The 17,163-nt window shown below is 37.0% G+C and overlaps 1 protein-coding gene across 1 annotated transcript; it reads right to left on the reverse strand.

The window, feature by feature from the left end:
- Positions 1-4,798: 4,798 nt before the first annotated feature.
- Positions 4,799-16,240, reverse strand: LOC117318711. The gene is made up of 4 exons (XM_033873670.1): positions 16,162-16,240; positions 13,192-14,770; positions 6,391-7,689; positions 4,799-5,514 (listed from the first exon to the last, which is right to left on the reverse strand). Exons 2-4 carry the CDS (start codon positions 14,672-14,674, stop codon positions 5,090-5,092), a joined length of 3,207 nt encoding a protein of 1,068 aa, XP_033729561.1. The 5' UTR covers positions 14,675-14,770; positions 16,162-16,240; the 3' UTR covers positions 4,799-5,089.
- Between the last annotated feature and the right edge of the window lie 923 nt (positions 16,241-17,163).

Genomic DNA, 17,163 nt, shown 5'->3' on the forward strand with positions numbered 1-17,163 from the left:
TCAAAATAATTATTGACATACCGTAAACTTTTCGGCAATATATCATAATGTGCTCGGTTAACAAATATGCGTAAAACTAAACTTATGCCCGGTGATACCAAAAACGTACATCCGTTGTACGTACGTACGTGAAGATAAATCATGACATGTCCGATCTGTTTGTAAATAAACACAAGTCAAAATCAAACGCAGTGTAATAAACAAAATACGAATCATATAGAACTTACCTTGAATTACTGATCTGTATTCGGGAAGAAAGCTGATTCCATATGTTATTTTGAAAGCAAATACATAATCCAGTACAGCAAGTCAACAGTCCGATTGAAATGTGTGTGTGTACGGCCCACGTGTGTTTGCAGAACAAAGAACCGGAAGTTAAAATTACCGCGCAAATATCAATACTGTTTTTTCTTCTCTTTATCTATTTCTTTTCCCGAAAAAAATTGCATCGGTTTCAACCAAAGCATGATATTTTCATGCAGTTAAAACTGAAATTGAAGTCGTTTTAAAAAATGTTTTTGAAATGAATGTGAATGTTTGTATTGCCCCCTGACGGATATAAATTGCAACATAAAGGGAGGTAACATCGATTTATTATCGTAACCCGGCAAGTTCGAGTTTGATCACATTTATTGGTATAAAAGGAGGTCTAACAGCAAAATTGGATCAGGAAAGGATCAATGATCGATATTATATTATAAGGGCACATTATAGGCGACGTGCTTTTAAACTAATCTAAACATATTCATTATTGACAAATGAAATTTCGAGCCAATTAGATAATTAAATTTATCATGAAATTTGATGTTTTCGTTCGGTATGTCTTTGGCATTTGTGTAAACTTGCAAGCCGTTTAAAATTAACAACAAATACACATTAAAACCTTGTTTCAACATTGTTACAACGTCAAAAGCTAACGTTTGACATGAAACGTTCTCACAACGTTGTAGGAAAGTCCCGGACGTTGTGACCTGAACAGGACGTTTTCCGGACGTTCTCCGAACGTTTTGTGTCCACTGGGTTAGTTACAAAATGAAAGAAAATCATTTGTTTAAGTTAAAGATTCTTAAATTATTCCAGCAAATTCAGTTGAAAATGTTACCGATCGGTTAAAAATAGAGATGTATTTTGGTTTCGGATTAGTCCAAAATAAAGACTGCAATTATGCTCTGTACTTGGCTAAATCAGATAGTTATCAAAAATAAGTGACATTAATGGTTACACGACAGTGTATCTACTATGTAAACAATGAAGTTGTATATAGTTACGTTTATATTGTTTGAGGTTGCTCATTGTTATCACAGTATCTTATATTGCAGATATGATAAAATCCTAGAAACTATAACGTGTTGCCGATTTTAGTGATGAAACATATATTTGTTGAAACAATTGTGCCTTTACCATTGTCCAATGTGCCTTTCTGTTTAAATAATTCAGTTACTACTTATAGTCCATCACTTTTATGAAATGTGATTAAATGAATGGCGCCGAGTAAATTCTCGTGAAAAATGATTCGAAAAAAAATTCTTTAATATGTACGCGAATGAGGTTGGTTCATATTGTTTTTGCTGAATGATAGACTACATACCTATCGGACCTCTTGTTATGTTTCAATACATATAGTTAATCCCTGTCTGTTTTAATCTGTTTAAAAAGGCATTTGGACCACGAAAAAGACTTCGTTAAAGTGTTGATTCTTAAAAGATGAGGACATCAGTTTATGCTCACAATGCATGTACAACGGGACATGATTAATCGGTCACCTGTGACACTAGAGTTGATGTATTAATTCAAAACACCTCACAAATCAGTTTGTAAACACAGCAATCATTAATGATTTGCTAAATCATTAAATTTTCTATCTTGTTTACGTGTGTGTATATATGAACAATGACATGTATTTACATTTGGGCACTGAGTTGTTAAACAGGTCAATTAACCCATGGGGACCACCATACCACATCGTCAGGCATCAATTTCAATTTTATTTTATTGACATCAACACGACAAAAGGATTGTACATCAGGCAGAGCCTATTTAAGTCCTCTCAAAGGTATAAAGTAATAAGGTTATATAGACGCCCATAAGTGGATTTATTTTAAGATTTCGTGAAAATCATTTACTGTGTAGCATTTGGTCGATTGCTTATTTCACCATTCGAAGAGATATTTTTTCATAATATCAGATTCATTTTTTTTCTGATCTATTTAGTGATTTTCCAATATTTGACTTCCGGTGACATAGAGAGGTCGGATGGTACAGTCGTCATATGCTTGCCTTGCACCTAGATTTCCCGATCGGATATTAAAAGGCATCGAACCACAAGCCCGACCACTTTCGTTTTCTTTGACTATTCCGTTTCCCTCCCACAGTAGAGTGATTAATGTAATTTGATATAATATACTTTAAATACGTTTACAAATCTGTGACTAGGCAAGTGATATCAATATAATTTTTTATTTGTTCACCGTGCCATGCCGTAAATGCACGAAAAAGTTCCTGCACATTAAAATCTCATCATATTTTTCCAGTTAAATAATATTTACTTAATTTACATTGATTGTATTTTGGAGTTTTGTGATAATTAAAAGAAGTGAGTACATTTCAAACCTCTGTCGTCGTGTTATCATTCTTTATGGAAATCTTAGGACAAAAAGGTATCTTTGTCAGCACATGTACACATGTATATATACATCCGATTTCATAATCTTGTCTAATTTTGTCAATATGTGCTAATACACACAATAGTTGATCGGTTTGGTTTGGTATATTTTGTTGAACGTCCTATTAACAGCTAAGGTCATTTAATGACGGCCTCCCGTGCGCGCGACATGAATGCGTGTGGTGAGTGCGTATGTGTTTTAAGAGGCTGCGGTATGTTTGTGTTAAGTCGCCTTGTGATAGGCCGAAACTTTTGCAGATTTATAGTGCTACCTCACTGAAGCATACTATGGCAAGCCAAAGTGGAAAAAATCACTATTTATGGATATCCATAAATCATTCCGAATATCCATAAATCATTTTTGAATATCCATAAATGAATTATGGATATCCATAATTCGACTTATTTATGGATATTTAAAAATGAATTATGGATATCCATAAATCGAACCACGGCCATCAGGGTAGACAACTCTTGATTGTCAATATCGGAACTCCTCTGACGTTTTAGAAGTTAATTGTGTTTTTGTTTTGGTAATTTTAATCTAGATTTGAAATCGGTAGGACCTAATATGAGAGGTACTTTAAATGCACATAGAAAAGAATATTAAATTGAAGAAGAATCATTCATGTCCTCTCTATTTGACAGCGTATGGTTCATAGTGTTCGTAGAGTGTAGAATGTACCTGTCGTTGGTGTACGTACGTAGATCTACAACATAAATTAAAAACAAACTTTGTTTACATCATGCATTGCAGTAGATGTACTACATGATTTATGAACAAATTTTTGTACTTAAGATGTGGCATATCACGTACATAGAAATATTATCAGAGAACAGATAATGGTCATTTATGTTTCATTATTTCAGACGTGGAACTTATATTATTTGTAGTAGGCCTGCACATTTCAATTATTATTATTGCTATTAAATTTCTAGAAACAAATGTCTTTTGTTGTCGAAAATGATAAATTTCCTTAGATTTGAAAGATCTTTAATATTTCTTTTTTCTAAAAGTTGTTCAAATTTCTGCATACTAGGTTTTCGTTAGTAGTACGGTTTGATGAAACGTTTTCTGATATCTGTGTAAAAGCTACATTTTATTATGAAACGGTGCTCGTCTTCAATATCGCCACAGTTGCACAATTACAAAGTCTATCTATCTGATAAAAACGTCCAATTTCAATATTCAACTTCAACTTCGAAGGTGATTCAACTTATGAGAAGACAGCCTATTTATTTAGATGCTGCGTACGTATACATAGTAGTCAATGGTTCTGATTGTATTTCAATATTCATGTATATGTATCTACTCTTGTTCGTGAACAAACCCATTTGAAACTGTTGAATGTTTTCCGAAAAGGCAGTCAAAAGTGTCAAATGTTGGGTTTTTTTCGCTTTAGAACAAATTATTCTATTTTATTGTGTAAATGTATATTGATATAAAGACACTGCCTGTTGTCTAATCCTTTTGTTGTCACAATAAAACTGGTTGAAACCACAACGTAAGTAGGGAGGGATCTCAAAATAAATATACAAAATATATGAACAATAAAAGATCGCGGTCTTAAAAAAACAAAGCGACGATATACGATGTCTGATCACAACAAAAACATTTTGTTTCAGGCTCGTAAAGTTTGCTGTGTTTTCTTTAGATGGAAGATTAGTAATTTGCGCGATTAACGTTAAATATAAAATCTATCAGTGAAGTTGTGGATGAGGTGGAAAGTAAATCTACGTGTATCCGAACTATATTGAAAGCTACTTTCGTTTTCTATTGTTATTGACCAATAAACGAGCGCGATAGATTGGCAGTGTGTTTTTCAGCCAATAAGAGCAAGGTGCTTAACGAGGTTCTTAGATCGTAAACGACACTCGCCTCACTGATTTATGGATATTTAATATGTGCATGTCTTTTTTTCGAAACTCCTCTAATATTGCAACCAGACATAGGGGTCGCTTATTTATGGATATTTAAAAATGATTTACGGATATTTAAAAAACGCGATGAATTATGGATATTCATAAATCGCAATTCCAATTGTTTTTTAAGATGTATCTCAATACCATCTTATACAATCTGGACATATTAAAACAGCTATATGTACGATAAAAAGACAACTTCGACACATCAAGTTTCCTGCATCACAAGTTTATGCAAAAGTTCAAGTATTTACGGGTATCACGAATATTAGGGAAAATAAAATAGAGAAATATTTGATTTATTGGTCATTCCTACAGTAGTTTCAAGGTACGTGTACGTACACAGCAATCAATCACACCAAGAACACCAAAAAGCCCGCTCAAGACATGTGATTTTGTGCTGAATCATAAATGCATTTCATTGAACGGTTGGACTGCAACTCAAAAGCGTAGAAAACTAGTTTGTATATAGTCTACAGCGATAATGGCTGTTTATATTTATTCCTATGGAAACGACGCTATGGAGTACTGTGGACCTAGAGCGTTCAATATTGCACCGATAGGTGTAACAACTGCTAATGGAAACGGGTTGGTACCTACATACGCATGTCCGATAGCCATTCCTATTAGAACCAAATCACCCGTGTCAGATTTCATAAACACCGGTGAACCAGAGTCTCCCTCAGTGACGAACGTCATTGTCGGATGGGCACCACTGACTTGATACTGGTTTTGCATTTCGACCTTCCCTGTACATCTAGGTAAGCCGAGTGCCGTGGACAGTGGTCTTACGTGAGTTCCACACACATCTAGTGTCCCTTTTGTGACGTCACTGGAGCTTCCAAATTTAAATACAATGTGTGTTGTACCTAAATGTTTTAAGTCTGCTAGAATAGATCCACTGCTGTACTCCGGGAGTTCTTCAAACCCTGAAAGTATGTAATACCATAGTACTAATAAACTAAGATGAATGACTGATTTAAATGAAGTTAGAACGGAAATGTTTAACATGTAATACACACACCAATGTAACAAACAAATCAACATGCAAATGACAGGTATGATGTAATTGCGTTTCTACCACAATACCCTGTGTTATTCAACTCTCAGACCATCAGTTAATCATTACAGCTGTTGATTAACAACCTGTTTATACCACACGTGGTATAAACTCTGTACGCATTTTGATTGGCTAACACGGTGAACTTTGACCCAAGCTGCAATTGTTATTGACGTCATCAATAATCTAATGACGTCACATCACCGGGTCCCGGACGTCACCGGTACACTTTATTTGCATACGCGAAATTATACTTGGCCACGTTTCCCTTTGATTCAAGCCGATATTATTGTGGTAGAAACAGGTCACACGACTCGAAATTGTTGGATATGGAATTTATTTCACACTCGTAAGTTATTTTTTAAAAGTTGCAAAAAACACTCGCTAAAGCTCGTGTCTTTTGTAACTTTTAAAAAATAACTTACTCGTGTGAAATAAATACCATATCCAACAACCACTCGTTGTGTAACCTCTATTTAAGAGTACTGTATATCAGTAACAAAAATAGGAAGTAGATATGTTACTGTCCAGTACTATAACTTAACTTAATATAAGTATGAATGACATGGATGTCTCTGAATATGTTGATAAGAAATTAATGAGAAAGTGATAATTTGAGTTGCTTTCACGGCACTTTCGTATAAATGGAAGGACCGTTAGCCTCTTAAGATACAGAATGATAAGCTGTTTACGAGTCTCGAGATCAGCAACAATTTTGACAATAACGTTTTTCTTGAAGACAAACCTGCATTTTTGTAGCTACTGTGTTTCGCATTGGCAAATCGGCCAACAGTTGGTAATCTACTCGGATCAGTCACCTCAACAACAGCGACATCAATACTTGGATCCAGCTGCGGATTGAAAATAGCTCTATGGACATGTCCACATGGAGAACCTGGAAAAACCGTTGAATCAACTGAAGGTTGTACGACTTCAACTGTGTTGCTACCGTCATGTAGGAAATCAACACATTTTGTTGATAGTGGAACATCAAATAAAACATGTGCACAAGTAAGAAATCCAATCTTGTTATTAAACTTCACAAACGGACCGTGTGTGCCTCCAATTAACGGCAGGCGATTCCCACATACATCATATTCAGGAGTTGACCTTCCGATATCACAACCCATTTTGAGAGTTGAATGAAAGTGATCACTTGGCATTGAGATGTATCCACCTCGTTTGAAGTACCCTTCGTGTACATCAACATCAATATATTCACCGTCTCCTATGTCTAACTGTTTAGGGAACTCTGGTTCCCCGAGTGGCACTACGCCCTTTGTACTACAGTATAGTGCGATGCATGGCTTTTCGATGACATCTCCATTTCCTCTGTAAATCACAGGACTAGTACATATAATGTTTAAGTTGCTATGGTTTATCCAAAGATTCTCGCAGTGGATTGATAGAGCCTTTTCAGCCCGTTTTGCATCGCCGCACGAAATTCTTAAACGCGCATCCGCGTTGCACTCTCTTGTATACAAGTACGGGTTTCGGATCATCACCACACCAATACCGTCATGTTTATAACTTGAAGACCTGAAGACATGTTTCGAATATACAATGAAAACTCTGCCTACGTCATCATTGCCACGTTTATGCCCTGGAATAACGGCAGGGTCGAGGTCCGAATGTTTCAATCTTAATTTTTTCGCTACATCCATCATGAGTACCTCTTCTATTGCGTCAGTGAGATGTAAGTTCCGAAAGCAGCATCTGATGTTGTCTTCTCCGGAGTGTTGGATCAGCGAGCGTACCATCTCTGTTCTCTCTATAAAAGTCGCCAGATATAAGGCTGTGACTTTGGTAACTGTTAATTCCGCCAAGCTTTTCCCGAATATGTACTCGGAAATTTCACTTTCTTCATCCCATTCGATTCCGTGCCATTTCTTCATACATTCGACCATTTCTGTTGAGCCATACACAACCACGATATGAAGTATGCTCGAGGAACAAATAGTCTGTAGAGTCGAATATTTGTTTTCCAAAGTTCCAAACTTTTTTATGTCTCCCTTCTTCACGATTTCGACGACCCATTTAGCATCTGAAATGTCAATTTATACAACAAACCAGTTCTGCGATAATATATGCCACTGTAACAAATAATCTGTTACATGAATCATAACAATAACAAAAATACGATACCGACACCTTGCTTTAATTTGAAATTAGGATAGTAAAGGAGCAAATTGATCTTCTTGATGATTTTATTGTCGTGAACAAACATTCGATTCGAGCCGGAAAGTGTTTTGGAAGACTTACTGTTGGACACACGTCCATTCAAATAACGTGCAATAGCGAAATAACGACCATGTTGAATCAATCTTTATCCGATGCTACTCATGTTTTGTTTATCGTTTACAATTGAACAATTTTACTCTCGGTCCTTCATGTACTCAAGTACGTTACACCATTGTTTGTCAGCACACTAGTGGCATGAAGGTTTTGATCAAACATCACAAACATACCAAGTACCGTTAATTTCTCGGGTAATTACGACTTCAGGGTTAGCAAGGTCACTGTTATTATTTCAAGCATGGGCAGGTAGAGGACATGTATTGCTAAGCAATACCAGAGTGCTTGTGGTTTTCCTAGCGGCCGTATCTGCTATGTTGTGGCTCTTCCGCTTTGCAATTGCTTTCAAAACTTCGAGCTCCGACGACCTTTTGATACGAGCATGCTGTTTTTCAGGTACTGCTGGTAACAACTACGATAGTCTTAATGATATTTATTCTCCTAATCTATAAACCTATCTTAATCTGTGGTTATCATATCACTGTCTAACGGAAGCTAAGACAACCCTTCCGCGACACGGAAAATGGCGATTATAATCAATGATAAGGTAGCACACTTCAGTAGGACAGCCTGGCCATGGGTATTGTTTTGTTAATCAGGCAACCCCTGTATTAAGACATTAAAAAAATATATATATCCCAGAATTGGTGTATTCATTTAGAAGTGGTCTATACAGGCTTCACATTTGTGGAAAAAAAAATTGGTTTGAGATTAAGAATTTCGGAATGATCCGAAAGTGTGTTGACACCGGAAATGCTAGCTTTACTTGCATCAAAAAATGGAGGGCTGCACAGAAGGTGAGCTACCAAGAAAACTTAATTGACAACATATATGAAAAGAAGTTTATTTCTGTCTTTGGGATAAAGATGTTTACTTTAAAATAGGTTTTAGAAAAAAATTGTGTACAGATTTTTGTAAATTGGAGGCAAATATCATAATATTTTGCATTTTTTTTTTGGTTTTTTCTTAGTTACCATGGTTTTCACAGGTGTGAAATACCATGAAAATGTAAGTCAACTCGGACTTTAGTACTATATTACAGACCCGTGTACGTTCGCTGTTCCGATTTAAGCGTAGCGTTTCCGTAGCACTTCCGTAGCATTACCGTATCACTTCCGTACCATTTCCGTATCACTACCGTAGCATTACCGTACCATTTCCGTAGCACTTCCGTAGCATTTCCGTAGCGTTTGCGTCCACTTACCGTAGCATTACCGTAGCATTTGCGTTTACCTATTTTCACTCGCTGACCGTCTCATAACCGTTCGGTAGAAATTTTTGCGGAGTGTATTTTTTATCGAAACGAAATTTAGTTAAATATACTTAAGGAGGTGAGAATTAAATATATATGGTTATACATCTTTCTGTATCTTTGTTTGGAAAAAATAACACTCTCACAAAAAACAAGTCAAGTCACATGGTCCATCGATCTTAGTGTAATAAAAAAATGGCGGATCCTAGTATAGTAGTCGACGCATTACGATGGAAACGAAGATGAAGATCGTGTCAAATAAACAATATTTCCTTTACTGTGCTATAGTCAAACCTTTAAAACAGTTCCATGTAATGTGCACTGGTCAGGCTACATGTATAGGGTACAAATGGTCCAGACAGTATCACACAGGTAAACTAGGGTAGTTAGACTTAATTGTCAGCGATGATACAAACAACACAGCATGTTGTACACTGGTCAACTAAAGGTACGGTATTCTGTGGACCAAGTGATACTAGGTGTGAAAGGTAGAACAATAAGAGATAATTATGACCTACATGTAAGACTATAGACTGCTTCATAAAACTTGGCTTCCAACATTAATGAGAATGTCATCGTGATCTACGGAGTTATTCATTATTTATTTCAGTTTTAAAACCCAAAGGTCTAATCACAAAATTGATAACACATGATAAAATCAGAGACCGTATAAATGTGATATATATTTCTCTCGGTAAAACTACGACAGGAAATTCAAACCTATATCATCGGATCATATGTGATATATATGTATGTAGCTGATAAAGTATAACAAGAGTAAATTAATTACAAAGTAAGAGCAAATACGATATATAAAGTGCATACACATGTGAAATAAAACTGATGTCCTAAATATAAATCATCCAGATAATCAAGTTAGTCTTGTTACGAACTGTAAAAAAAAGAGACTTAATTCATGATAACAAATCTTCGTCCTACATAAATCTCTCAAGTGAGACGTTAAAAAACTGTCAGGAATATGAAAAACGTAGTTTTAATCAATTAGGACTCTTTTAAGAACATTACAATTTCTTACAATAATCCAGAATTTACAGGGATAAAGCAGGGTTGAGCTACTCGACCTAGTCAAAAAAAGATGTGGAACTAAAAAGTTAAATTATCCTGTACAAGTTCGATCAAGCAGGCTATGTAAAGACTTGAATAAAAATATATGTATTAATGCCTACATACCAGACTAGGTAAGTTGAATTGTGTACAAAACATGTAATATAGTAAAAGAGAGGATGAATCATTTGAATCGCGTAGTTTAAGGACTGATATTATACAGATATTTTTTGTATCATCACACTAACATCATCGTCAAAGTTGGAATAGCAAAAACTTTTCTTCGTGGCAACGTTGCTTTACTTCATTAAGAAACACATCCGCTGCTAGTTTGATAGAATTTTATAATTATTGGTATGCACAAAAAATATTTGCTTTGGTGTCTTTTCTAAAATTGTTATTTTGTAAAAAAAAAAAAATAATAATAACACACACACCCTCACACATATACACAGATTTAAATAACAGTCATACAAGACACTTGTTAATACTTCTATTATAAAAAGCATACATTTGTAATTTAAACTCTTGAGATGGTGATGGTTTCATGATATATTTAAACTTAATAAATTTCGATTTTTACTGTGAATATCTAAGATTTGTTATAAGTAGCCTCTATAAATTCATTTGAATCGTTATTGTATAAGTCATATTCAACTTGACATTTTCATATTTTTTTTCATGAAAGTAAGAACAGGCTACTGCTATAGTTTAAACTCACTCAGGTGTAAAATTTGACATGTTGGCCAGGTAATACAGGTAAATTTCTGTATGTTGGCTAAGTGAGAATAAGCCATAATTGGACACCGGGGGGTTAATTGGGGACAGGTCACCTGGCCAGGTATACCACGTGCCAGACATAAAAGAGCTAGACTGATCGGCATCTTACAGGTAAAGTGTGATAGGATGCATGTCCTCAAGGCTGTGGGGTTGCATATTGCGCCCAGTTGGCCATTGGCAACAGGCCTTTCATAGATGTTTTGCTTCAATGTAATGTACATGTGGTCTGGACATGTACATGTCTCAAGATCTGTCGACAGAACATACAATGTATAATATCATATAGATGACTTGTACTGTAAAGTGTTTCAAGTTGAGAATAACAATGTAAAAGAAACTTTAGTAAATTAACATTCAATTAAAATTTAAAATATTAATATTTTGTCTGACAAAATATTTACATGAAGTATATGTACACCTGAGTCAGCCATTATTAGGCCTCTGACACAAACTGATGTATTGTAATAGAAGCATTAAATGATTAAAATGATCGCAAACAGCATCAAAATTAATTTCAAAAGTAGATTCTTCACTCTACACTGTTGAAGTCTTTATATATTGAATCAAAGTATTACCGGGTTATGTCCTTTGTGATAATAAGTTTAAAAAAAAACTATTGTGCACTAATTATACGTTTACTTCAGTATCTTAAATCTCGTGCACTCCTCACTTCTCCTAGGGTGCAAAGGTTAACTGAATGTCACTCAACTGTAGTTGTAGTCCATTAATAAATATTTTCAGAGTGTTATCCATTATCACGTAAACATACAGAGTCTGCTCGATTGCAGACGTGTGATATCAGAGACATATATATGTCTCTGGTGATATACACGTATCTGATTGCACATGTACATTGTATAGTCTTAAGTATATAATTATTGTTGTTTTGTTTTTAGTTTTTATCCCTCCCCATGCAGCCAGAATTTCCTCTGATCCGACATCAGACTTTTAAACAAATCGTCAATGCTTACACACCATTAATATTACCAGTGATTGTTATATATAGACTTGCCAGGCATGTACATGTACTTGACTTAATTGTCCCCCTTACTTGTTGCCATGGGTACTAATCCCCCCTCCCCACCACCATCAACTTCACCTGATGGCCATGGATATACACTTGATTAGGAGTCACCGGGCTCAGGTGTGTAAGTCATAACCACACCTGGTCAGTTTCTCCTTTTTACAATTAGCCCTAGGCGGGTCTATTCATAGCCTGGTCAATCTGTGTTCAGAATTCTTGATCTGTTTACCTGTACATAAATTAACACTTTGATACAAGTTTTACAATTCAATTAGTTTATAACTTAAACCTTAGGGTTTATCAGTACAAATGCGGTGAATAAATGCAGTGAAAATATAGATAAATACATAAAAACAAAACGATAAAGTTCGGACACACAGAGACAACACATACGCGACCGCAGCGCTAGTGTAGAGAGTGATTTTATTTTAAAATTAAATACTATCGTCTTTTGTTGCCAAGAATAATAAATTATGACCTTAATATTTCCGGTTTCTAAAAGTTGTACAAATTCTCGCAAACTGAGGTTTTCTATTGTAGTACAGTTTGATACAACATTCACTCCATCAGACACCTTTCACTGTCGTTTCTACGAGTTCGCTTCGTCTAGGATCCGCTTTTTATAAGAACCAGATAATTTATTCAGAAACGGTCGATTATTTGTGAGCGTCAACCGTAGCATTTCCGTAGCATTACCGTAGCACTCCCGTAGCATTACCGTACCATTTCCGTACCATTTCCGTAGCATTACCGTACCATTTCCGTACCATTTCCGTAGCACTTCCGTAGCATTACCGTACCATTTCCGTAGCGTTTGCGTTTAAGACGGAACAGCGAACGTACACGGGTCTGTACAGTTGCAAATGTCGTGTAGATTACAAATATATATACTTTATTATGGGTAATATGTAGGGTTAACTGTCTGTTTACATATCATCAACACATGCCTTATTTTTCAGAATTGGGCACTTTTACTGTACACTGCTACCTAAGGTATCAATCAGGTGTTGATTTTTGAACGAAGTTTACGATCAACATTTCTGATATAAATGGACGTTTTTCATTTGAATATGCCATCGAAGCTATTTGGATAACATCACGTTTTCTGCATTTCATTCTATTAGCTTTACCTTTTTCGTCATCATCACATTCTGGCAGAGAGATCAGGGGCTCCGACATCACCACGATATGGTCGCCTCTAACATCACCCTGTGTATCTGTTGTCACCACGCTATGGTCGCCTCTAACATCACCCTGTGTATCTGTAATCACCACGGTATGGTCGCCTCTAACATCACCCTGTGTATCTGACATCACCACGCTATAGTCGCCTCTAACATCACCCTGTGTACCTGACATCACCACGCTATGGTCTCCTCTAACACCACCCTGTGAATCCGACAACACCATGCTATGGTCGCCTCTAACATCACCCTGTGTATCTGACATCACCACGCTATGGTCGCCTCTAACATCACCCTGTGTATCTGACATCACCACGATATAGTCGCCTCTAACATCACCCTGTGTATCTGACATCACCACGCTATGGTCGCCTCTAACATCACCCTGTGTATCTGTGATCACCACGCTATGGTCGCCTCTAACATCACCCTGTGTATCTGACAACATCACGCTATGGTCGCCTCTAACATCACCCTGTGAATCCGACAACACCACGCTATGGTAGCCTCTAACATCACCCTGTGTATCCGACAACACCACGATATGGTCGCCTCTAACATCACCCTGTGTATCTGACATCACCACGGTATGGTCGCCTCTAACATCACCCTGTGTATCTGACATCACCACGCTATGGTCGCCTCTAACATCACCCTGTGTATCTGTCATCACCACACCATGGTCGCCTCTAACATCACCCTGTGTATCTGACATCACCACGCTATGGTCGCCTCTAACATCACCCTGTGTACCTGACATCACCACGCTATGGTCGCCTCTAACATCACCCTGTGTATCTGTCATCACCACGCCATGGTCGCCTCTAACATCACCCTGTGTATCTGACATCACCACGCTATGGTCGCCTCTAACATCACCCTGTGTATCTGACATTACCACGCTATGGTTTCTAACACCACCCTGTGTATCCGACAACACCACGCTATGGTCGCCTCTAACATCACCCTGTGTACCTGACATCACCACGCTATGGTCTCCTCTAACATCACCCTGTGTATCTGACATCACCACGCTATGGTCTCCTCTAACATCACCCTGTGTACCTGACATCACCACGCTATGGTCGCCTCTAACATCACCCTGTGTATCTGACATCACCACGCTATGGTCTCCTCTAACATCACCCTGTGTACCTGACATCACCACGCTATGGTCTCCTCTAACATCACCCTGTGTATCCGACAACACCACGCTATGGTCGCCTCTAACATCACCCTGTGTACCTGACATCACCACGCTATGGTCGCCTCTAACATCACCCTGTGTATCTGACATCACCACGCTATGGTCACCTCTAACATCACCCTGTGTACCTGACATCACCACGCTATGGTCTCTAATACCACCCTGTGTATCCGACAACACCACGCTATAGTCGCCTCTAACATCACCCTGTGTATCCGACATCACCACGCTATGGTCGCCTCTAACATCACCCTGTGTATCCGATATCACCACGATATGGTCTTCGCTGGTCGTCAGTTCCTTTTCAGTCAGTCCACTCTGTAACGCATCGAGATGAAACATTTACAACATCTACCCTCTACTGAGAGCAAAATATCACCAAAGTTATTCTTCCGTGTTTTATTGGTGACAGTCGACATTTCAGGTTAGATCACATCCATGTATTGTCACGTATTGAATGATAACGGTGCTGGTGTCAACAAATCATAAGGTATATCAAAGTTTGGTGACAGTGATTCACCAGGTATATCAAAGTTTGGTGACAATGATTCACCAGGTATATCAATGTTTGGTGACAATGAATCACCAGGTATATCAAAGTTTGGTGACAATGCTTCACCAGGTATATCAAAGTTTGGCGACAATGATTCACCAGGTATATCAAAGTTTGGTGACAATGATTCACCAGGTATATCAAAGTTTGGTGACAATGATTCACCAGGTATATGAAAGTTTGGTGACAATGATTCACCAGGTATATCAATGTTTGGTGACAATGATTCACCAGGTATATAAAAGTTTGGCAACAATGATTCACCAGGTATATCAATGTTTGGTGACAATGATTCACCAGGTATATAAAAGTTTGGTGACAATGATACACCAGGTACAATGTATATAAAAGTTTGGTGACAATGATTCACGAGGTATATCAAAGTTTGGTTGCAATGATTCACAAGGTATATCAAAATTTGGTTGCAATGATTCACCAGGTATATCAATGTTTGGTGACAATGATTCACCAGGTATATCAAAGTTTGGTGTCAACCAATCACAAGGTATATCAAAGTTTGGTGACAATCAATCATCAGGTATATCAAAGTTTGGTGACAACAAAGCACCGGGTATATTAAAAGAAGTTTAACTGTTTTAGTACGGCCACATGCTGTTGCTCTTTCCAAAACAAAACCCTGTGTCAAAGTGTGATTCTTAAACGTTGAAATTGATGCAAACAATTTTAACGACGAGTAAAGCTAAGCTCCTTTTTGTGTTGTGTGGAAGCGATTGAAACAAATGTTACATACCAAACACAATGTAGTAAACGATATGAATTAGATGTCGGCTTAAACCACAGAAGAATAAATATTGAAAAGAAATACTTAAGAAATGGTAATTGCGTAAAACTATATATAAGAATGCAAAAAGACGGACAGACAACCGACTAGTATCACAATCGGTCATCAGGCCGAAGGCATCAATTAAACGGGGTTGTTTATTTCGCAGTAAGAAATAATAAATAAAGGAAAAGCGTTCAACCAGAGAGTTTGATATGATGAATAGATATTGTTTACGCGCCAATAAATAGCCACGTGTCTTTTCTCGTGAAGTTCCTTACTTTTCCTTTTATTTAGCAACAACTGATTATCCCCCAATACCAATTCTTATATAATGCGTCCAGTTTCAGGGCAATATCAAATCGAAGCACTCACCTTGTTGGTATCAGCGCCATAAGTAAGCAGCAGATTGAAAATCTCGGTATGACCAAATAACTCCGCTCTTTCCAACGCATGACCCTGTGCCAAAGTATGATCATTTTACTCAAGGTTATTGTATGCAAAGAATTAATATCAGATATTGGAAATAATGCAAGCTTTTGTAATAACGAATGAAAGTCGGCACCTGTACGTATGCGGCAGTGAACACACATTGTGTGAAACTATATTATCTAAACGCCATCTTAAAAATATTGTGAAACAGGTCTTTTTAGGGGTTGGAAAATGTATGTGTAAAGACATCTTCAATATCGTAATTTGTTCGTCTCCAAATTGTACACATATATGTTTAAATGTAAATTAAAACTAATTCGAAATATGTAATACAACCTAGATAGGGATTCAATTGGTGACAAATACACCGTTGATTCTGGATGATTGAAGTGGTTGACAATAGATGAGACATCAATGTGTCTGCGATCTGAGGCATTCGATAACACACATCAACAGCACCTAAGCATCTAAAGAACAATCTTATTACATATTTCTCTGATATCATATTTCCCAATTCTATTCCATGATTTAGATTTGTGATGTCGATATTTTTGTTTTGTTTCTAATGCCGGCGACATGTCGAGCTTTCGAAATCCAAGCACTCACCTTGTTAGGATCAGCGCCGGAAATAAGTAGTAGTCCGATTATTTCAGTTTCGCCCCGTGATGCTGCTCTTTCCAACGCATATCCCTGTGCCAAAAGAAGATATTTATATTTGTTATACTCTTAATATTGAAAGTGTTGCAAACATTTGTATTCAGTAACAAAACTCTAAACCCGTAGACCTGTTCTGGTTTTAAAATGATGAAAACGAATAAATCACCGATGACAGCGCTCACCTTGTTAGGATCAGCGCCGGAAATAAGTAGTAGTCTGATTATTTCAGTTTCGCCCCGTGATGCTGCTCTTTCCAACGCATATCCCTGTGCCAAAATAAGATATTTA

The sequence above is a fragment of the Pecten maximus genome, unplaced genomic scaffold, assembly GCF_902652985.1.
Source record: "Pecten maximus unplaced genomic scaffold, xPecMax1.1, whole genome shotgun sequence".
Classification (NCBI taxonomy): Eukaryota; Metazoa; Mollusca; class Bivalvia; order Pectinida; family Pectinidae; genus Pecten; species Pecten maximus.